Genomic DNA, 22,044 nt, shown 5'->3' with positions numbered 1-22,044 from the left:
CTCCTAGATCACACTGCCCCAGCATCGGCTGCTGTTATGACTGACTGGTGATTTGAAATGCCCAGGGTCCAGGCCATGTGACCACACCCTGTCCCACAACTGCCAACCACCCTACGCTAGAACCAGAGCTGGAGATCCCTCCTGGGTCTGAAGCAAACCCTGACTCAGTCAACTCTCAGCTCTGTGGGCAGCAAGCCCCATCTATGTCCCTCCAAGGGTAGGGGGTGGCCAGGCAATCTTACGTGAGTGTGTCATGGAGCAGGAGGGTGGAACCTGGCACATAGCTGCCCGAGGCCGAGAAGGCAGGTAGCTGGCCAGGGTCAGAAGAGACCCCAGTGTGGTTTGCTCAAAAGAATCATCTGGGGAGTTGTATTAAAATCCAGATGCCCAAGGCCCATCTGGTGAGCTGTGATTCAGCAGGCCTGCAGTGGGGCCCGAGCAGTGGTTCTTTAAAAAGCCCCCCGGGTGGTTCTGACTACATAGAGAAGGGACTTACTCAGGGTCACACAGCTGGCTAGTGGTAGAGCTAGGGTGCAGATACAGGACACTGGACTGTTCTTTGTCATGGGAATTCCCAAGGTTTCAGGGCAAAGTACTCACACAGTGAGAGATCCCAGACTTGGGCAGCCCGCCAGCTGGAAGCCAAGTGGGGAGGTCTGTTCGAGCTGTTCTCCCGCCTCCTGAGAACATTCCCGGGCGCTGGCCAATACAGGAAGGACAGGCGTCCCTCACTGGCCCCCATGAGGGCCTCGAGCTGCTTCCCTTTCAGGCTTACATGGCAAAACCCGGCTCTAAGAGCCACAGGAGGAACTGAGGGAGGGTGAGAGGCCGGGATCCACCCATGCAGGCCCTGTGGCGGGTGGGGCCGGGCACCTCACCTTCGATTGAAGGCAGGTGTGTTTAAGAGCACAGACAACACAGGCCAGCTGCCTCTGGGCAGAGGGCCTACCTCCCTACTAAACTGAACCGTACGCCTCATCGAGCGGGTAAGCTAGCCGTGGTCAGCCTGTGTGTAAGTCCAGGGAAGTCACGTGGTGGCTCCCAATTCCCAGGTTTGCCCTGATTTCCTGGGAGAGCTTCTTTAGCTCCTGGGCCTTAGTTCTCACCTCTGACACTGCAGGGAGTAGCAGGGGAGAGGGGTTGGGGTTAGAAACAAGACACCTTCTGAGACCCCGTCCAGCTCTGATAATCTCTGAATTTAGGAAAGATGGAGCTTACTCAGGGTACCTTCCCCAGCTCTGTTCCTGGATGGCTGCGGAGCTGGCAGACCCTGAGCCCAGTGCTCACCCACGAGGCCTAACCCATGTCTTTCAGGTATGTTTGGCACAGTGCTGCAGAAGCCCAAACGACTCTCCCATCAGCTTCGGGAGGAGTGACAGAGCGAGGGATGGATTCACTGACGCATTCAGCAAGCTTTACTGCCTGCCTCCTGGGTCAGGATGGGCTTTGTACACAGTGCACACACAGGGGCCTGGAGTGGGGTGATGGAGGAGGGGGTTGGTGCTGGAACCAGTTGTTTCTGAGTGCCAGCCTTAGGCCCAGCTGGGTGGGTGGCTGAAACCTTGCCAGCTGGTCAGGTTCATCCAGGTAGCACCTTTTCCAGCGGAGGACTGTCCAAAACAGGAAATGTTGGGGTGTAAAACACACACACACACACACACACACACACACACACACACACACAAGGCATGAGTTTCGGGGGGGGAGCAAAGGGGTGTTTAATCTTAAAACTTGAAAGAGGTCTCAGAGACAAAGGCTTTGGAATAAGGGTGTGTGCATTTATGTGTCTTACTTTTCCTGGAAAAATACTGCATCATGATTTGTGACTTTATTTCTTCCAACTAAGAAATATACTGACGGGGACGAAGAGGGAGCCACCAGAGGTGGGGGGCGCTCTGGGATCCAGGTGACCGCCAGCCAGCTCAAGTTTGGGTTCCAGATGGGGTGCAAAGCTGCTGTGTGAGCGAAACACTGCCATGAAGACATTCCAATGGCTTCCAGGAAGCAGCCATATGTGCTGACACACATGTGGACAGAGGAGTCTGGCTGGCCACCTCTCAAGACTGGTGTTTCCTAGAGCTTTCCATTGGCAAACGCGGCCTCCTGGAACTGAGGGACAAAGGTTTTGAAATAAGCCCTGGTGGGAAAGGGGGAGAAAAAAAAATTGTGGTTAGCACAAACAACTTGAAAAAAAGTGCAACTCAGAGCTTTCAACCTAACTCGGAACAGTTGTTATTTATTGTTCATGCATCTTGGGTTGGATTTTCCTTCCCTGCTGATGTGAAGCCCTCTAGAGTTTTCCAAGGGAGGTCTATGCAGTCACGCCTGTGCTATCTTTCACGGATATTTAAAGGGCCAGTACGCAGACCTTCCTGGCTGCCAATTCCTATCAGACATCAGTACCCAGGTTCCCGCAGCCCTTCCCTGGGTCAAAGCCAAGGGTCCGAGCTACAGGCCAAAGAGTGACCAGGCCAACCGCCAGTCATGTTCATGATCTGAACTATCAACAGGATTGTACTTCTCACTCGCTTGGTCTCTGACTTCATACAAAGAGGGTCTCATAAAAGGGATTTCTAAGTAATCCATGGTCACCAGTTATTTGCAAACATATATGAAATTTGGTCTACTGAGAAGAAAGTCAGGCTGGGTATCAGGAGAACCTTCCCCCATCAGTCACAGAGTAGTGACAGGATCTGGGGCAGACCGTTTGGCCTTTCCAGCACCCAGATTCAAATCCGTAGACGCGGGCCTGCCATTCAACAGCAGGAGAGGGGCCTGTGTGGGGGCCGACTCTGTGCCAGGCACTGTCTGAGGTGCCAGGGCTGTGAGATGACCCAGATGAGGTCTCAGTTCAGAGGAGCAGCAGACCCATCAGAAATGCCAGCTGCTGTGGAGAGGGCATTTATTGAAGTGACAGGAGGCATCAGTCTGGGGCAATCGGTGAAGGTGGACCTGGCATTTTACAGGTGTTCCTTGGCGAAAGACACGGCAGGAGTGGAGGCCTGGGGGCATGGGCGGCTTATGAGCGGGGAACAAAAGGCTCTGACAGGAGAGAAAGGGTGAGGTAGGGAGGGGAGGGAGAGGAAGCTGGAGAGGGTGGGGTGGGCACCCCACGCCCTGGTCACCCAAGTTTGCCTCCCAGTCCTTCCTCCCTCAGCCCCGACTTCCATGAGGTCACAGCAGTCACAGCTGACTTATCCAGAAGTGGTTCACCCAGCCCTGGGACATGAGCTGGGAAGGGCCACCAAGACCTATCACCAACAGTCCCACAAAGGCCTCGCCTGCCTTACCCAAGTCCATTCTATCTAGGATATGGTTCTAAGAAGTCTGATGCTCCAGGCTCCCAGAAGATCAGAAGACCAAATTCGCAGTTGAGGAGCTGACGTAAAGGCCAAAGGCAGACTTGCTGAAGCAGGGAGAGGCAACAATGCGAAACCCACCAGGGAGAAGTCAGCGGAGCCGTCATCTCAAACGGGACCGTTCAGAGTAGGGCGAAGAGCCCCACACAGCTCCGCAGGCCCCGGCCTCATCACTAGATCACCGCCCAGTGCAGTCACAGATGACACCTGACAGCCTCCCTGCCCCAACGCCAAGTCACCGGAAAGTCTTTCAAATTTCACCGCTTTGCTTCTGCTGTCTCAGTCCTAGCTCTGTCCGCAGCCTCTCCGCAGCATGTAACTGTTGGCTGCTCTGTCTGGAAGCTCTCTTCCCTGCCACATGACACCTCCTAGGCCTCCTCCCTTCTCCCCTCCTGCCTGCCTCCTTCCCCACTCCTGGATGAAACCTCTCTTTGGTCTCTTCCGTCCTTCTCAGCTCCCCTCGTGCACAGCATGGTTCCTCTCAGGCTCGTGCCCCCCACCCCAGCAGAGACCCCTCCAGTCTGGGTCTCCAGCCCTTATTTCTCTCCCAAACTTTCAGTCCCCCATTTCCAACCAGCTGCAGGACCTCATGACCTGGATGCCTCTCTAAAATTCAAACCAGTGTGTTTCAAATGCGAGTTGTCATAAATCTGACATATTTGAAAGTGCTCTGGCCTGATGGCACTCCTGTAACAGACCCCTGAGTTTCCACTTCTCCCTAAACTCCTGTGGTGAATTCACCCTGAAGTTCTTCCTCTTCCTCCCCAATGTCCTGACACCCCTGGATCCCCGTCTTGTTATCTTCCAACAAAACCGCTGTTTCTCCCAAGGACCCAAGGCTGACTTCACCCTTCTGTGTGAGCAAGGTCCATTCTCTTTGAACGTGGGTCTCCGTCACTCCCCGAACCAAGACCCTTCATCTGCCCGCATCCCGAAGCCTGGCATGCCATGGCTTGCACTCTTTACTTTTTCCCTCAGTTACCATTTTGGGGATCGTGCACCCCCTTCTTTAAGAAGCTAAGACTCCTCTCCCAGAAAAACTGCAGGTAAGTCCCCTCACTGTGACGTCACATGCCCTCAGGGGATGTCGTAAGCCACCCCCCCCCCGCCACAGCCCACACAGGGTCCAAGGAGCCAGCTCCACACCCACTCCCTCTGGTCAGGCTACCTGCTCTTCCCCACACATGCCATTTCCATCTCTGGGCTCTTGTCATGCTCAGGCCAGATGCCCTTGCCCCCATCAAGTCTTCCCTGGTCGCCAGAAGGTTCCCTCCCTGCATGCAGATGCACTCTGTGCTGCTTCCAGGGCACAGGGCACAGGGCATGTGTGTACATTGCTAAAAGGTGGGGCTGCACTGCCAGCCCTGGAAAGCAGGGAGCATGTACTCTTCTTGGTGACCCCACAGGCCTGCCCACACAGAGCACTCAGCGAGGACTTTGTGGCCATAATTAAGGTAACTACTGACGGTTGCTGCTTTGCAAGAGCAGTTAAAGCATGTCGCTTACACGCTGTTCAAGATGGTGAGAGTGCAACCCCAGAAAGCTGGCAGATGCAGTGTTTAGGCTCTAAAGAAGGAAACTGTAAAACATTCATCCGTCCTCAAACTTCAACCTAGGCCAACCGTTACTGAGAAGGGTAAAGCACCCTCCTCCACCCTCATCCTGATCACATGGTCTTGCCACCTTCTCTGAGCCTTGGGACCTCAAAGTCCTTGCCACAATCGTCCTTATGGGAAGAGGGGCACTTGGGATGAGGCAGAAGGAGCCCAGGACCTAGAGGGAAGCTGGCGGGGCTGGAGAAGCCTGAGCTTTGTCTCCCCGCAGCGAGTAGGGGCGACAAGCCCACCCTGATGTGACACTCGCACCAGATGTGTGGGAAGGACCTTTGTCAATGGCTGCTGCCACCTAGATGTGAAAACCGTTCATCCTTTCCCTACGTTTCACCTGCTGCTATGTCCCCAGCAATACAGGCATTTGCTAGAGGGGAGCCTGGTGGCTCCTCTTCAGAGGGTCAGATATTGACAGGCTGCTGCCAACCTCTGCTGCATTTGCTTTCCTGCCTGAAGCGCACTGTGGAGCATGACCCACCCCAGCACCACTGGGCGGGGTGGCACCCCTGTCCCAAGTCACAGGTGAGGACACTAAGGGGAGAGGCTGTTGGCTCCCCAACATGCGCCCGATGACTGAGCAGAGCTGCTGCTGCTGCTGGAAACGGCCCTGGCATCGGGGCAGGGAGAGCTCCCCAACCCCTCTCCTCAGACCCAGCGTCACGCTGGGCACATCTCATGAGGCAAATCTCATCAGCTCAGTTTTAGCTTGGAAACTTCTTGGGGGAGAGGCTGCATCAGTGCAAGCTTCTTAGACCGAAAGGTCTTAGCAGGAGGGAGCAAGCTTTAGAGCAAGCTCTTTCCCGCTTCAGAAAGTTCTAAAGTTTCCTGTTCTGTCCTGGGCTTCCCCCGCCAGGGCCGAGTGCATGACGCCAAGGGGAAGCAGCGCAGAGAAGGGCTATTTAAAGGCATGATGCTCCCAGCTGTTGTCAGTGAGCGCTTCTCAACGCAGATCCTCACGAAGTCAGTTCAGGGAAGGGAGGAAGCAGGGGAAAATGACAACTGGCTCCCATCCATTTATAGATTTTTTTTTTAAGTGCTGTTTTCATTTATTTCAGTTTTCAGAGAAAATGGAGAGCCGCCCGGAGTATCTCCTGTGCCAATGGCATTAGTTGTCTGTCACCTTTAAAAAAAAACTCTTTGACCCAAAGACAAAGTGTATGGTAAGCTTTAAAATTGTAAGTGTGTTACGGGGGTATGTGGGGGAGAAGGAGGCAGTCTTCTCATGTCCCCGATAACTGGCCAAAGGGCCTGTGGGGAGAGAGGCCTTGAGTCAGTCAAGCTTCTCATTCTACTCACACTGGAAGGGGAATTATTTTTAGACCAAATTAGAGCTAAATATGCCTTAGGACAACATTAGATTCTGACCCTCTTCACTGCTCTCCGTCCCTCTGCTCAGGGTTTTATATAATCACTACTCATTCCAATCCCAGAGTCTCAGGCAAGGAGAATAAAACTTAAAGAACTGACCCCAGGCCAAGGCTGGGTAGGTTTTCCATGAATTCTCAGCAGGACCGGCTCCTGGCCTCAGCGCACAGGCACGGCCGTGGATGGATGAGACAGACCCCTCGGATCAGGAATCAGGGTGCTGGGGGGCTCCACGGGCCTTGGGTTTGGGGGTAAATCTCTTCCCCTCTCTGGGCACAGATCCCTCGTCTACAAAACAGGAGCTGTGCCAGACGACCTCCGAGGCCCTGCAGGCTGGAGGCTGTGGAGGATGGGGCTCGGAGTCAGCCACACCTGGGCTCAAGGCCTGGCCTGCTCCTCATGGGCTGTATCACCGAGGCAAGGGACTCACCTCTTCAGCTTGGATTTCTTCAGCTATAAAAGGGGAACCATAATGCCTCCACCAAAGGGTGGTCCTCATGAGGATGAAATGAGATGGTCCAACTAAGCACGTGGCCGGGTGCCTGGCAAACCAGATGATCAGTAGATGTAACCTGTTACCATGGGGACCCAGTGGGGTCTCAGGGGGAGAGGCCATGGGAACAGCCAGGGCATCAGCAGCTGTAGCAGAGAAAACCCCTGTGTGGGGAGAGAGGCCCTAAGGTCCTTGCTCTCAGTTCATCCCTTCCCCTGGGCCTTCCTGGATCACTGCTCACTTATCCTATCGAGCTGGCCATTGGAGGCACAGAGATGGTCAGTCTCAGGACCAGACACCCAGGCCAAGTCGTCGGGACACTGTGCATCTCTTGAAATGCAGCTCAGAGCTGCTGGAGGCATACTCGTGCTATCTAAGGGTGAGCCCTGCGGTGGGAGGCACCTGCACCCCCGGTTGGCTCCTGCCCCAGCTGCTGGGCGGGGTCCTGTGTGGGCTTGGTTGTGGGGAGGTCGCAGCTGTGGACTAGAGGCATGCTTAAGAATCACGTGGCTCCGGCTACCCTGGATGGGGGCACCCAAGTTGGCCCAGTCCTCCAACAGACTTTTTTCTGTCCAGGGCAACATGTATCATAAAGGGGAGGCTGTGGGGCAAATAAAAAGAGCACTAGGCAGTGAGGCGGGAGACATGGGTTCTAGCCCAGGCCCCGGCTCGGCTTGTCCGGGGGGGCCCTCGGCTTCCTCCCCTGTAACAGGAAGATGTATCCCTGCTTATCTCTAGTGCCACCCAGTTATGGTTCTGAGATACCCCTGTGACCTTGTGCAAGCCACTTAACCTCTCTGTGTCCTGACTCTTCATCTGCTAAATGAAGGCACCAGCCAAGCCCAGACCCCAACACGCCGTAGGTGGCGGTGCGGTGAGGCGGTGGTTGGCGTCACCTGGACGCTTTCTCACAAACATGGCAGAGCTCCGAGCAGGTGTTCAGAGGCACCTCGAGCAGTTCGTGAGAGAGAAGGAAGGCCTGTTCCTCCCAGCCAGGGCCCTGTCCTCCCACCGAGAGGAGGTCCAGAGTCAGGGAGCTCATACTACGTTGTCAGGGGACATAATGCCTGGAAAGTTCAATCATCAATGTGTTCTGGGGAAGGGACTCCGGGAGCACTAAAGAGAGCTGTGGCAGGACACAGTCAGGGAAACCCTCAGAGGCCTCGAGATGAAGGCAGTGAGGAGCCTTTGTTCAACAAGTCTCATCAAAAGGGTTTTCTCCTCCTGGAATTATAGGTCTTTATTCATCCAACAGACCTTCTCAAAAGGACAAAAATCCATGAAATCAGCATCCCAACCTCTGAATCAGTATAGCTTTAAGAAAATGAAAACAAAAACAGAGAATAAAAAGCCCAAAGAGGTTGGAGACCAGAAAAGGAAGGAAACACATAAAGCAGAAGAAACATTGCACAGGGGGTGTTCACAACCCCATCGAGGTGGCAGGAGTCACAGTCCTGTTTTGCAGGTGAGAAGACAGAAGCTTGGCGAGTTTAGTTGAGACACCTGCCCAGGGTCACCCTGTCCCCCGTGCCTCTGGAGCACATCCTCCTGCTGGAGCAGGACCTCACGGAGGGGACCCTGTGGTCTTGCTGCCTTAGCCTCATTTACTTGGGACCTTTTATTCTTCAAGAGCCTAAAACAATCGTCCTCTTCCATTACAGGACTCCGTAGCCTCTCTCTGGAATTCCAAAATGCTTTTCTTTGGGCAAGCATCAGATAAGCCTTCTGATATTTGCTTGAGTCGGGCTAGTGTGGTGAGGAGGGTGAGGCAGGGTGGCAGGAGTGGTTCAGGGACACGACCCTCATTGTCAGGAAATCAGGGACATACAAATCAAGTCAGAATTCATTTTGGCACATAGAGGCAAGTTCCCAAACATCTAAGGCTCGTTTCTTTTTCCAGTCATCTTCTGCAGCTGTGACTTCAACTGGCACATGTTTTTAATCAGTCATATGCGAACCGACTGTGGTCTGAAAATCAAAGCAGTCCTGTAAATAGTGTAAGACAAGTCCCACTAATCATCCTTGTGGTCTTGCCTTGTCCTCATTGTCCTGAACGGCCACTGTACACACTGACTCATTTGGGGTTACTCTCCTCGTGTCTAAGGGGTCATCCTTGTAATAGAATCTCTACAAAGAAACCCGGTTCTGCTTCAGGGCCCGTCACCCCACACCCACCCAAGGCCCCCATGAAGACTGCCCATCCGCCTCCGGGGGCCCTGGTGAGCAAGTGCCTGGCATGATGGGAGCCTGTTTTGTCACTGTGCCCTGGGCGATGCCAGCCTGGCTCACTGCTGTGGGCTTTAGGAACAAACAAGTGGTTGTAACCGGTTCGCACACAGTCTCCCTAAATGGGCCAACCCTCCAGTAGGCCTGCTTCGTTTTTAGGGGTTCCAAGCTCATAAAACAAGGAAACTAACACACTTGAGATGCAAAGGCTTGATATCATCTTGAGAACATTGTATCCCATGCTCACAGCCTCAGGCAGAAGTCCTCGCCCTCAGCTGGAACCGGTCTCCCCTCTGCTGGTTCCGGGGCGCATCGGGCCTCCAGCCTCAGGCCTGGTCGCGGTCTGCCTGGAGTTGGAGATGTTTAGATTGGTGTCTAGACTCTGTCTTATGCAGCTAGGGCTCCTCGCCTGTGAGAAGGCTGGGACTGCAGTCTCAGTATGTGTCGAATTAAATAAAATGCTGTTTTAGGAGGACTTCAACAAACAACCAAGTGGGATCCATTTCGAGACATCAAAGTATTGGGATAAAATCTGGCTCCTTCTAAATCACAGGGTATTTTCCAATGCATACTAGAACGAAAAAAATTACCTAGCGGTTCTCTCTCCTTCTGAGACTCTCCAATGAGGCCTTCTGGAGCCTGGCCAGTTCCTCTGGGGCTAGAGCAGCTTGCAGCCAGCTTCTGCAACTGCAGGGCCAAGAGCGCGGGGGTGGGGGTAGGGGTTCGCTGCAGGCCTCTGCTCTCCTGGTATCCCGTGGTGTGGTGTCTGAGAAAGGGAGGAGGCCAGGAGAGGGCCAGCTGGTCAAATGAAGGGGAGGGTACGGGGCAGCCCGCATGGGCCTGAGCCTCTTGTGGCCACAGAGCTGCCTTCCTGCCCTGGGCTCCTGCCTGTTTCATGCATCTGTCACAGTCCAGCCTCTCTCCCACACCCCACTAGATCACAAGACCTGTCATACTTATCCATCTTTGCATCCCACGTCTGAGTCTAGTGCCCAGCACACAGCAGCTCAAAACATATTTCTCAAACGAATGTAAACACCTGGCTTATTTAAAGATGTACTTTAGAATGATAACATTTTATAACAGCAAGAAACCTCATAGGTCATACTGTCCCATCATTACAGGGAAGGGAAAACTAAGGGCCGCAGAAGTTGATGGTCCCTCTCATGTGGCACAGGCCTTCTCTGTAAGGCCCTTGAGGGCAGGATTTGGAGATGGCTTATCCTTAGTGCCGTATGGTGCTCACCTCCCTTAGGGCCTCACAGCAGGTAATGTCTCTTTGGTGCATGAATGAATGAATGAATGAATGAGTGGATGAATGAATGGCTGGCCCAAGGGGCAGCCCTGAGGCCCCAGAGCTAGTAGGCAGAATCTGACCAGTCCTCACTCTCTCCTTGCCCTGATGCTCTTTCTATCATGAACCTGCCTGATGAGAGGCTGGGAGGATGAGGTGGCAGTATGGCCACTGAGAAAGGCAAGGCTGCCCCCACCCCGACCTTGGGAAGGTCAGCTGAGATGATGTGGTGCACCTGGCTGGGCTATGGGAAGACAGATGTGTTGGGGGCTGAGGAATGTGGTGCTGCCTGAAACCTGGGACCCTGGAGCAGAGCTATCACCCCGCGTCTTCCTCGTCTCCCGCTCTGCGCCTGCTGGCATGTCTAGACGGCAGGTGCCTTGGCATTGGGCATCTCAAGTTCTCTGCTAGCTCTCCCCAGGGCTGCTCGGGCAGGAGCTCAGCACTGGCTTTGCCTGCAGCCGTGAGGATGCCCGTGGAGGGTGCAGGGATCTCTCTGCAGGCCCAGTCGGGAGGAGGGCTACATGTGCAGCTCACCTGCGCTGGACTGCTGGGGAGAAGCCGGCCGCCTGTCTGATGGCGGTGAGTCACTGCCAAGATCACAGATTACCCTCCCCTGCTTAGTCAGCAAAAGGGGAAAAACCAAAGGATGACCCTCAAAGAGGAAGTGCTCAGGGTCCTAGCCGAGTTGACCACGCGGATTCCAGGTCACACCCCAGTGGGGATCGTGCTTCCAGCCTTCCATTCCACATCGCCAGACATCGGCCTCCCCAGGAAAGCGCCAGACCCCCAAAGGACTGACAGAACAATTAGGAGATCAACTCTTTGCAGCATAAAACAATCTTCTCCTCCGCAGAGAGTCTCTCTGGGGCTTTTAACTGTTGTCTGCCTGGTTGTGAATCTGGTTTCTCCCACGAGACTCCCAGCACTGATGTCTCCCACAGCTGCTTGGGCCCCTGCCTGTTGCCTTTTGAGCTCACCGTCTGGTTACACCAGCTCTCTGGGTGTTCGCCCTCCTAGTTGGATGCTCACAGATTCCCCTCGAAGGTCTGGGGGAGGGGCAGCAAGGATGGTCACTGTCCCTCTGCTTTTCAAGTCAAATCCCCCTGCCCGGCAGCTGAAATGATACTCACAGATGCCTGGCTCTCTGGGCTTACAGATGGCAAAGCAGCAATCCCAAAAGAAGAAACTACGGAATGGGTGAGGATGCCCGAGGCCTACCCTCCCTGCTGGGCTGAAGGTGCCATGGCTGTAAAGGCCTGAAGGTGGGCTCTGCTGGGCTGGGCATGGGGGCGAGTTCCATAGCAGCCTGGCAGGAGGCAGAACTTCTGACAGGTGGAGGGCCTCAAACATCCTGGGGAGGACGGAGAGGAGCAGAAGGACTGCTCCCCTGCCCTCCTGGGCTGCGGGGCCCGCTCCACTCTGCACAAGCCTGGGGCCCTGCACATGCTGGCAACAGGTAGCTCTGTGGCCCCATGTGCCAGTTACAGAGAGAGAGGGAGGGAGGGAAGGAAGGCCTGGAGGGAAAGGAGGGACATACATACGATGGGGATAAATGATATCCACCCGTGGTATGAAACAGGCTTGTTCAAACGATAGGTGTAATCCATTAGCGGGTTGTGAAATCCACCTAGTGGGGCCCAATCAGCATTAAAATAAAATGAAATACAATCAGAGTACATCACATGTGGCAAGGAGAAATATTTTTTTTGTGAAACTTTTGTGGATGTAAAATGAATGTCTTCCTGAGGATTGTGGTTTAAAAAAAAGTCTGGAAGCCAGGAGTATACAGGAAGGGAGGTGCCTACTACATGCTAGCCGTCTGCTATTTGCTTTCATCTCTACTCTTACGTTCACTCCTCCTGAGGGGCCTGCCACCAGGCAGGTATCATTACAGGTTCCCCACCACCTGAAAGTAAAGCATCCCTGTGAGACCTTTTGGAAGCTGAAACGGAATAAGGCAAAGATGCAGTTACCCTAGACTGTATCTTGCTAACGGATGCACAAAATAAATCGAGACAAAGCAAAGACGTTCACACACACAGTTCAAAGCTGTGGTGATGGATGCTGAGATGCTGAGTGTGGTTCCCAGGGAAGGAGCCTGGTGGTGCCACTCTGGTTGCGCGGGATGTGCACTGCCCTTATGAGGGCTCGCTGCAAAACAAATGCTGAACCATATTTTTGCTTTTTGCCTTTTTTAAAAAAATAAAAGTGAAAATTCTCTTTGGATTTCTTTTGGTTAGTGAAAACAGGCACTAAGGTAGGTCTTTTGTAAAAGCAAAGTGGCATGCTTTATGCGAACTTTCAAAAAGTGAGGGACACCGCTATCTTTATTTTTGCCAATGAGAAATCTATGAGATTTCAGAGGTGCAAAGTGACTTTTCTAAGATCTCACACAGCTATTTATGATACCAGAGCTGCTTGACTCCAAAGTGCACATTCTTTCCATACCACCATGATGTCCAGTGGAAAAAGTGCAGGCGACCGAGTGTGGAGACTGGCCCTCACCTCTGGCTCTGCTGTGTGACACTGAGTCACTCCTCTGCTTCCTCATCCAGACAATGCGAGTGTGACAGAGAGGTGATTTCTAATTGATTTGGGGATCCTCCTTCTCTCAGACAACATTTGCTGGTGTTTGGCAAATTCAAACTTCAGCTTTTTGGAACTTTCTGGAATTATTTTTCTTTGACTATTTTTGGAATAATTTCCGGATGTGGAACTCACAGACATGGAGGGCTGACTGTACTATTATCCATGGTTATTATTACTGCTTTGGTATCAATCCAACCACTTTGGCCAGACAGGTTCCTAAGCGGAAGCAGTAAGTTAATAAATGACCTCTCCCAGCACTTTGCTAAAGGGGTTCCCTCCAGAGCCTTAACTGGCATCATCAGAGGCACTGCCGGTCTGAGGTTGCTACACAGCTCCCTTTTGTCTCCAGATCCGACTTAGGACCCCACGAACGTAGGGGCCAGCATCTATCCTTCAGATCAGCAGAGAACCGAACATTCACTCATTCATGGAGAGCTCTGCGCTAGTCCAGGGCTGCTCCCTGCAGGAGTCAACGCATGCATCTGAACAAGGCCTGGCCCCAGGGGGGACACAGCACTGCTGCGTGCTAACCCTGGTGGGAGCTGAGTGGCTTCTCTTTTACAGGCAGGAGCCAAGCTCTCCTCCGCCTGGCTCCTTCTTCCTGCTTTTGCTCTGGAACACCCGGAGCAAACTTTCAGCCTGGAGTTGGCTTTTTGTTTCTGCTCAGAGCTATGCCAGGGCATTATCCAGCAGGCCAGACGTCTAGCACTTTTAATAACAATAATAATAATTTGCATTTATATAAGGTCTTTCATCGGGGAATCTTCAAGAGTTTCACAAACAATAATTAATTCCCCGTGGCAATTCAGGGAGCCAGCTAAGTAGAAGTCTCTTTGCTTTGCAGATAAAGGGTACTTTCCTGAACCATGTAACATTTTGGGGGCCTCCCTGTCTACCCCAAATCTAGCTACCCTCAAGGCTTGGCACAAGCATCAGGCCCTCCACAGAGCCTGCAGCATGTCCAATAGCCATAATGTTCTTCCTTCTCCTGAACTGGAATTTGTCCCCTGGGAACCCCCACCTGTGGGGCCTACTTTTGCCTTCTGGGACAAAACAATCCCACCTTAACTGTCTGGGGCTGCTGTGTGATGTCTTTGGTGGACATGTTGTCTACTTCTGTGGTCATCCTTGGGCAGAGCTTGCTGGCTCACACTCACCAAGGTTCAGTGAGGCCCGGGGAACTGGGATGGTGGGGGGAGCTGAGGCCTCTGCCACATGCTCTGAGCTCCCCCCAGCCCCCGCCAGGCTGCCTTCCTGGGCAGGAGTTCCCGGGTGTTGCTGGCTCTGGAGCCCTGGGTCAGCCCATCTTTAAGTGCAGCTCTTTAGATATCTCCCCCCACTGGTGGAGACATCGGAGGCTTCCTCTGTTCATCTCTGGGGGCTGCACCTCAGTGACCCAGAAATATCCTCACTTTCTGTTGAATGAATGTCAATGAATGAAAACCCTTCTTTCCTAAATCCATTCTTAAGTCTAGGCAATAACTGTCAATTGCAAGGCCTGGTTTTTGGAGACCAAGAGACAATAAACTCTTTAGTTCTTTTTTTTCTTAAAAAAAATTATAAATCAATAAAAAATGTAAAAAAAAAAAGCAAGATTAAAAAAAAATTTTTATTAACCCTTCTTTATCAGAATACATACTTGGTGCTAAACTTGAGGAAAGGATGCACTGACTGCTGAGCTAGAAACCAGCACGAGGGAGAGAGCTCCACGATCCTCCTCCTCTCCCAGGAGTTAGAGGGACGGGAGACCTCAGCACTGGGTCAGGCAGAGGGGTGAATAGAATCCTTTGCTAAGTTTATTTCAAAAAGTTAGATCTTCTGGGGAAAGCAGCAACTCCCCTGAGTGATTTCTGGGTCCTTGCTGGTAGCTTTATGCCTGAAAAGACATCCACCCTCCTCTGCCAAGAGTACATTTTTTGAGTGAGATTTTTCTCACAGTGGCTTAGCATGGAAGGAATTTCGAGCATCCATCAAAAGCTCTTGTTTTCCTAAAACCTGCACCCTGGTGAACATGACCATTGGTTTGTGGTGACAGAGCCTCATTTTACTCTGAACTCACACGATTCCCACTTCCTGGGCTAGAGTTAGGGGTGATCATCTTTGGCTTGGACTTGCCCTGGCTCATTGATCTGGAGGATGCCTGGAAGAAGAAAAGTGGGCTAGAGAGGGAATCTGCTGGTGTCATGCTGAGGCAAGGAGAACGTTTGGAATCAGAACTGAATTCAGACATGGATCTGTCACTTAGTGCCTGTGTGTCTCAGGGAAATTCTATTTAACCTCCCTGAGTCTCTGTGTATTTCTCTCTGATGGTTCTACACGACTTGTGTGGTGGTTATGTGACAACGGTGCCAGGCACACGGTAAGAATTCGAACCAGAGTAGCTCCCTCCACCCCGCCCCCCCCCCCCCGCATCACATGGCTACGTGCACACACTGAGGAACCCCCGTGTCACTTTAATTCAATACACATTCGCTGAATAGCTCCTGGTTACAAGAAGGTCTAGAATACCCGGGACATGGCCTAAAAGCACCAGCACTTAGTAGGCTTCAGTAGTTGCTGAATAAGTAAATGAACTTACTTGGTATTTGGTATTTTACAGTTTACAATATGCTTTTAAAATAATCTCATTTTAATCCAAGCAACAGTCATATGTAAGAAACAGATAACATTACTCTATTCCCACCAAACATGCAAAGAAACAGACTTGGAGAGAGCAAGTAACCTACCCAAGGTCAGGTGCATGGTGAAGGCAAAGTGGGATCAGATCTGAGCCAGTGCTCTGCGACGGCACACTGCCAGCCCTGGAGGACCTTTGGTGCCTTGTGCGGCTTTGGAGCAGACTTGGAGCAGGAAGAGCATGGTTCTGGGGCACCCATGTTCCGCTAGAGGGGCCCTATTGAGCACCGCTCCCCATCTCACATCTGGCTAGAGTATCTGCAGCTAAAAGTGAGGGACCTCATCATGAGTCTGGTGATCTGCAATGCAAAAATTTTAAATTGGAAACATTTGCTAACTGGGGAGCTCTGGTCCCAAGCTAGCGTGCAGGGCTATTCCTCAAGGTCAGTTTCACTGGAGCCTCCACCACCCTCCCCGCAGGGTGCAGTGGCGCTGATGCCCACACTCCGCCCTTTCCTCTCCAATCATATCTTTTTAGGGCACCGAGAGAAGTGCTCTTGTCCACAGGACCCTAACTGTTCCTTAGCATAGCACTCTGCACAATTTAGGGGCTCAGAACAGTGACAAAATACATTCCTCTTTGTTCCCAGCGGCCTTTTAGAACAAAGAAAGTGGACAGGAAGTAGACACTGAGTCCTTGATACTCTGGGCTCCCAGCCTCTCTCTCTTCTCAGTCCTCTAGCCCCTGAGCTGCTGGGAACCGCTGGTAGATGCAGAATGAAAGGGTAGGTTCGGAATCTTGCAAAATTCGCCCACATGGCTGGCCCCAGTACAATTTCCAGTGTGAGTGGAGAGGTAGAAATCAGATCTAACCACAAAGCTGTCGCACCCGTGGAGAGTTCATAATAGCCTTCTCAAAACTGCTCTGACAACACACCCTGCAGAGGAGGGTGGTCCTGGCGGAATGTCGTCACTGCACCACTGGGCAACGCATAACCCAATGCCTGCGGAGTGAGGTCAGTCTCCACCACCGTGAGCCCGTCTGCTCTGGACTCTTAACACACTTCTTTGTGCTGCTAGCATATTACCTCTGAGACACAACTGTGTGGAAAATCATGTGCGTTCCATAAGCTGAGCCAGTTTTAGGTCAGGAGTTGGCAAAGAAGAACCAGGAGGATGTGGGCTCTCCAAAACAGGCACCTCCATTGGATCCAGGCTCCTGGTGCAACTGGGGGAGGGCCATGTCTCTGTGCCCCCAGCCACGGGGGGCACCCAGCTCCCAGCCTTAAGGCTCTGAACCACCCCTGCTCTCCAGCAGTGCAGAGGGGACAGGTCTTAATGGGTGTGTTGGGGGCCAGCCCAGGCTAATGTAGCCTCCAAAACCAAGGCCAAGGAGAATTAACCTGCTGTTGGCCGGCAAGGCCTTGTGAGAGGACCTCCCTGGACTTCTAAGCTGCCAGGTAGCAGGAGCAGCTGCTACACCAGGGAATGTGGCATCTGCCCTGCACAACGGTGTCTGGCCAAGGGAGTAATTGGGGGCCACAATCCAGCCCCTGCTCACTTGCTAAGCTGTGTGCTTATCTAGAGCTAGATGCCTCACGAAAGGGCAGGTTTTCCTCACCCAAAGCTACTAGCCAAGTCTGCACCAACCCAAAGGGCCATCTTTCTCTTTATAAAGGTTCTTTATAGGCTAGGGTGGCCCTGACCAGAGGATCATGCAGTTCTGTGCTTTGGATCCCCTATTATGCACTGGGAACATGGGTACGGGATTGCACTGGGATGCAAATTTTATGTTAGAATCTTGTTTGTACTGCCATCGGGGAAGAAGATGAAAAAGATTAGTTCTTTTCTAGTCTCTGCATTTTTCAAAGCATCTTCCTGTTTTTTTCTCACCACAGTCACCAACTTACCCAGCCACTTTGAGCTACTCCTGCCCCATCTCACTGCTCGGACTCAGAGACGAAGGCAAACACAAACAGCAGGTGGGTGGGTCTGGGCAGCCACGCAGGTTCTCAAGGCAGCATTTGGCTCCCTTTCCTACATAGCTATCAAGCAGACGAATCAGCGTTCTCTTCCGTGTGGGTACAAACGGGTGTCCCACCTTGAACCATGCCACTGAATACAGTCAGACCTACATAGCTGGGGTGTCTTTTCACCAAAATGGATGGACACCAAGGATGCCAGAGACTTTGGGACCAATAAACAAATACAGAGATACAGCAAAATAAACTGGAAAAATACAGCAAAATAAACCCCCATCAATTCAGTCCTTGGGAGTGACAGCAGCCACAGGCAAAACGTAAATGAACGGATGTGGCAGTGTTCCAATAAAACTTTATTTATAAAAACAAGCAGCTGGCTAAATTTGCCCTTGCCTATTGTTTGTCAGTTGTTCAACCAGTCCAACCCTTCTATCTGCCAAGGGAGAGTGAAGTGGCTCCTTCCTGCCACAGGACCCACTGAGACCATCTAAATCCAGGAGTGGAATGGCTTGTGGGGAGGAACAGAGACACTGCTGCAGGCCTCAGAGCCACCAGTATGGAAGCCAAGCTAGCCACTGGGATAACTAGAGATTGTGACGCACATGTTCAACTTCACCAGAAAGGCCCCAAAATGCAAATGGAAAATCACAGGTTAAAATCTAATGAGATTAAAGAATGAAATAATGCCATCTGCAGCAACATGGATGGACTTAGAGGTGATCATACTAAGTGAAGTAAATCAGACAGAGAGACAAATATCATATGATATCGCTTAGATGTAGACTCTAAAATATGACACAAATGAACTTATTTACAAAACAGCAAGAGATTCACAGACAGAAAACGAATTTATGGTTACCAAAGGGAAGGTGGGAGGGATAAACTGGGAGTTTGGGATTAGCAGATATAAACTACTATATATAGAACAGATAAGCAACAAGGTCCTACTGTATAGCACAGGGAACTACATTCACTGTCTATAATGAAAAAGAATATGAAAAAGAATATATGTATATATATGTGTGTGTGTATATATATATACACACACACACACACACAAATATATATAACGGAATCACTATGCTGTACACCAGAAGCTAACACAACACTATAAATCAACTATACTTCAATGAAAAAATTTTTCTTAAAAAAAAAATCTGATGGGATTGGGAAAGACAACCCCATATCAAGCTCAGTCTGCAGAGATGCAACCATCAGTTATATCCTTGTAAGTACATGTTGCCAGCGTTCATTCATCAGTTAGACTCAGGCACAGTCTTAAAACGCCTCTGGCGGAGGGCTGGAAAAAATGGGAAGCAAGGACTTGGAAAGTGACTGGCACTTGTCTGTGAACAATATGAGAAGAAAACAGCAAATTCATTTTTTCCAGTCAGCAGCTAGTCAAACATCAAACAGCACAGACATGGTCAGAGAGGACAAACCCTGTCGTCCGGGGCTGAGAACAGGTTGTTTTGGCTGTCAAGCATTTTCAAAACAAGTTTTCTTGGTCTCATGACAGGTTGTGGCAAGAACAAGAAAATAAGAAGAGTGGAAGATCCCATGATCACCGCTCCGGGCTTCCACGTGGGCTGGCTCTGCCTGCACCGTCAGGCTTGCTCTCTGAGGGCACAAGTCCAGCTGGTCTTAGGACTAACACCACCTCGTCAGTGACACCACCAAGTGAACTGATTCCTCTCAGAACCGTCTGGCAGCCAGATAATCATTCTAGTCTGGGAGGAATAGGTCAAAGGCACTCTTAAGCCCAAGGGTGCTATTCTGCTCAAACCTCCGCCTTGCTTTGTTTTAATTTTCACCTCCTGTTACGTGGACAAATGACTCTTCTGAAACAGAGGGTAAAAGCCACCTGCTTTGAGGTGGATTTTTCCGTCTCAACCGCAGAAGGCTGGGGCAGGGTGGGGCAATGGGATCAGCAAGGAGGCATCCTGGAGGAAGGCCAAGACCTGGATGGTCTAGAAAGTGCCATGAACCGCCCACCAGCAGTGATCCTGCTCTCAGAGGCTTAACAGACAGCCTGAAGGAGAGGAGGAGGCAGGTGCACAGCTGAGAGTGGCAGCGCCAGAGGACATGCAGCTGAGTGGAGATCTGGTGACTAGCTGTCATTCAAGTAATCCAGAGAAGATGGTCACAAGTCACCAGACATATGTGTCGGGAATTCTCAGCTCCCCTGAATTACTACAGAAGAACCCACAGTAGTAGACTCAGACTTTAGTTCAGGCCCAGTTCTGGAGAGATGTGTGATCTTGGGCAAAGCACTCTCCTTCTCTGGGTCTTCTGTTTCCGTGGCACAGTGGGGCAGCTGGACTGTCCTTCCAGCTCCAGGACTGTGGTGCCCAGACTGCCCGGAGCAGGCGCATCTGGTCAGTTACCACCATGCCTGCTCTGGCTGTCACAAGTCACACACACTGCAAGGACAGCTAACGCCCACCCTTTTAGCAACGTTCCTGGAAGAAATGCTGTGAAAGAGGGCTTGCTCTTATTCCATGAGACAAGTTATTAGACCACAAAGGCCATCTTCATTCTGCCAAGTGTCTGCGAGAATGTTCTGAAGAAAGCAGACTGGGAAGATGTGAAGATGGGAACAAGACATCCTGCCCCACTTGACCTCGGCTCCCACCTCCAAACACACACAGGGGGACCCATGGCATTTAATGTCTCTACCCAGGAAGTGACCGGAAGGCACTGCCGAACTCTGCTGAGCGTGGCCTTTCTTACCTGGGGGAGAAGATGCGTGGGTCCCCCTACCCAAGTAGGCAGATGGATGGCTCTGACTGGTTCTTGAGTTGTCCCTCCACCTGGGATGGCCATATAAATTCAAATTTCAAATAAGCTTCGAATAATGTTTAGTATAAGGATGTCCTAAGTATTGCACGGAATATACTTATTTTAAATTCTTTGGTATTTATCTGGAATTCAAATTTAACTGGGTATCTTGTATTTTTAATTGCTAAAACTGGCAGCCCTAACTCTGGAGAAGAAGAGTGGGTCTCCTGGGCATTGAGGCAGCAAAGAAGGAGTGAAAGGGCCCAAGATAAACATTCCTTTATAGTGCTGTACAGTGTGACCCACCTTAAGTTTTTACTGCCTTCCTTAATATGTTCAAGGCCAAGATGGATCTGTTATGATTTATATCTCTAAGCTAAGGCAGATCTTTGTATCAATACGTAATTTGTTAATTTAAGGAAAACCTTCTTGCCTACCGAAATGAGCAATTATGGAAAACTCTGGTTTTCTGAATTTGATTTTCAGAAGAGCTCCAGAGATTCCTGCTTTGCAATTCTGACTTGCACTCAATGTCCTGGGGACTTAACGCCATGGATGGCCCCAGCTTCGGAAAAGAATCTCAACCAGTGACGGGCTGTCCCAAAAATCAATCAGCAGGCTCTGGAGTTGGGGCTCTTCAACACAGCTGGATACATTTTAGCACCTGTAGGGTAGTGACCTGTGTGTGTGGTCCCCGGTGCTTTGCACATGCTCTTTATATACAGTTGACCCCTGAACAGTGCAGGTTTGAACTGTGCAGGTCCTCCTAAATGCAGACATTTTTCAATTATAAATACTACAGTATTGCACAGTGTGTGGTCAGTTGAATCCGCAGATGCAGAGAAACCCTTGTTACAGAGAGTTGACTCTATTATATGTGGATTAACCCCATGTTGTTTGAGGAGCCAATGGAGTGTATACGGCTCTTAAATGTTGGCTGAACGAATGACTAGCAACAACTTAACTACAGAAACCATTGTTTTGCTTGATTCTCATGATCAGGGCTGCTCTAAAGCCTGTTCTCCCGACAGCCACGGCATCTCTACCCGGAGACTCAGCCCTGACCATCCAGGGCACCCTAGGAGGCAAGCCACGTTTTCTCCTCAGAAGTGATTCTGGATTAAGGACTTCCCTAGATCACTGCAGCCTCACTTCTGCTTTCTTGGCTTCCATTTTCCATTAGGCATGACTAAGTGCCAGGGGTTCTGTCTGGGAAGAGAGGAGTCACTGGAATTTTTCATCCTCTTCTTGATGGAGGCAGCTGTGAAGCAGTATTCTTTCCTTTGGCCTGCTCCATTATAATACCGCTTTCTTCTTTTGCCCATTGATTCTAGTAATAAGTTTGGCCACAGGGATGTTTACCTTCCCTCAAAAGTTCTCAGTGCCAGGTTTTCATACTCTCAGAAGAGTTATTTCTGCTCCAGAATACCTTGGGCTTTCCCCATGGCCACAGCAGCCCTCTGCCTCCTGGGTGACCCGCTAGGAAGAAGGTTCCCGTGCCAGGCTGCCCTGTAGAAGGTGGATGGGTACATGCATGCAGGCATGCTACCCTCCAGCCCTTGACTCTGCTGTGCTGTTTCCATGAGCAAGGGAGCAGAAAACAGGCAGACTAAACATAGGCGGTCAGAGGGGCTTGGGCCAGGCCCTGGACCAGTGATCAGGGGCACACAGTTCTAACCTTCATACTGCATGGCCTTCAACAAGTTCTTTCAGGAAATGAACATGA

General features: G+C 51.3%; 1 protein-coding gene across 7 annotated transcripts in view; it reads right to left on the bottom strand.

The window, feature by feature from the left end:
* Window positions 1–1,757: 1,757 nt before the first annotated feature.
* Window positions 1,758–22,044, bottom strand: part of BABAM2 (BRISC and BRCA1 A complex member 2) — a 444,883-nt gene continuing 424,596 nt past the window's right edge. For 2 of the 7 annotated variants that reach the window (XM_032497259.1, XM_032497265.1), the window contains 2 exons: window positions 20,271–20,350; window positions 1,758–2,137 (listed from right to left, as the gene is read on the bottom strand). In XM_032497259.1, coding sequence (XP_032353150.1) covers window positions 1,829–2,137; window positions 20,271–20,350 — 389 coding nt within the window. In that variant the 3' untranslated portion in view covers window positions 1,758–1,828. Of the gene's footprint in view, window positions 2,138–9,281; window positions 9,401–9,643; window positions 9,820–20,270; window positions 20,351–22,044 lie in introns of those variants that run through there. The other 5 variants (XM_032497258.1, XM_032497262.1, XM_032497261.1 and 2 more) reach the window with 5 other exon arrangements.

Source organism: Camelus ferus, chromosome 15, assembly GCF_009834535.1.
Source record: "Camelus ferus isolate YT-003-E chromosome 15, BCGSAC_Cfer_1.0, whole genome shotgun sequence".
NCBI classification, from domain to species: domain Eukaryota; kingdom Metazoa; phylum Chordata; class Mammalia; order Artiodactyla; family Camelidae; genus Camelus; species Camelus ferus.
This window is presented reverse-complemented; position numbering and strand designations above follow the sequence as displayed.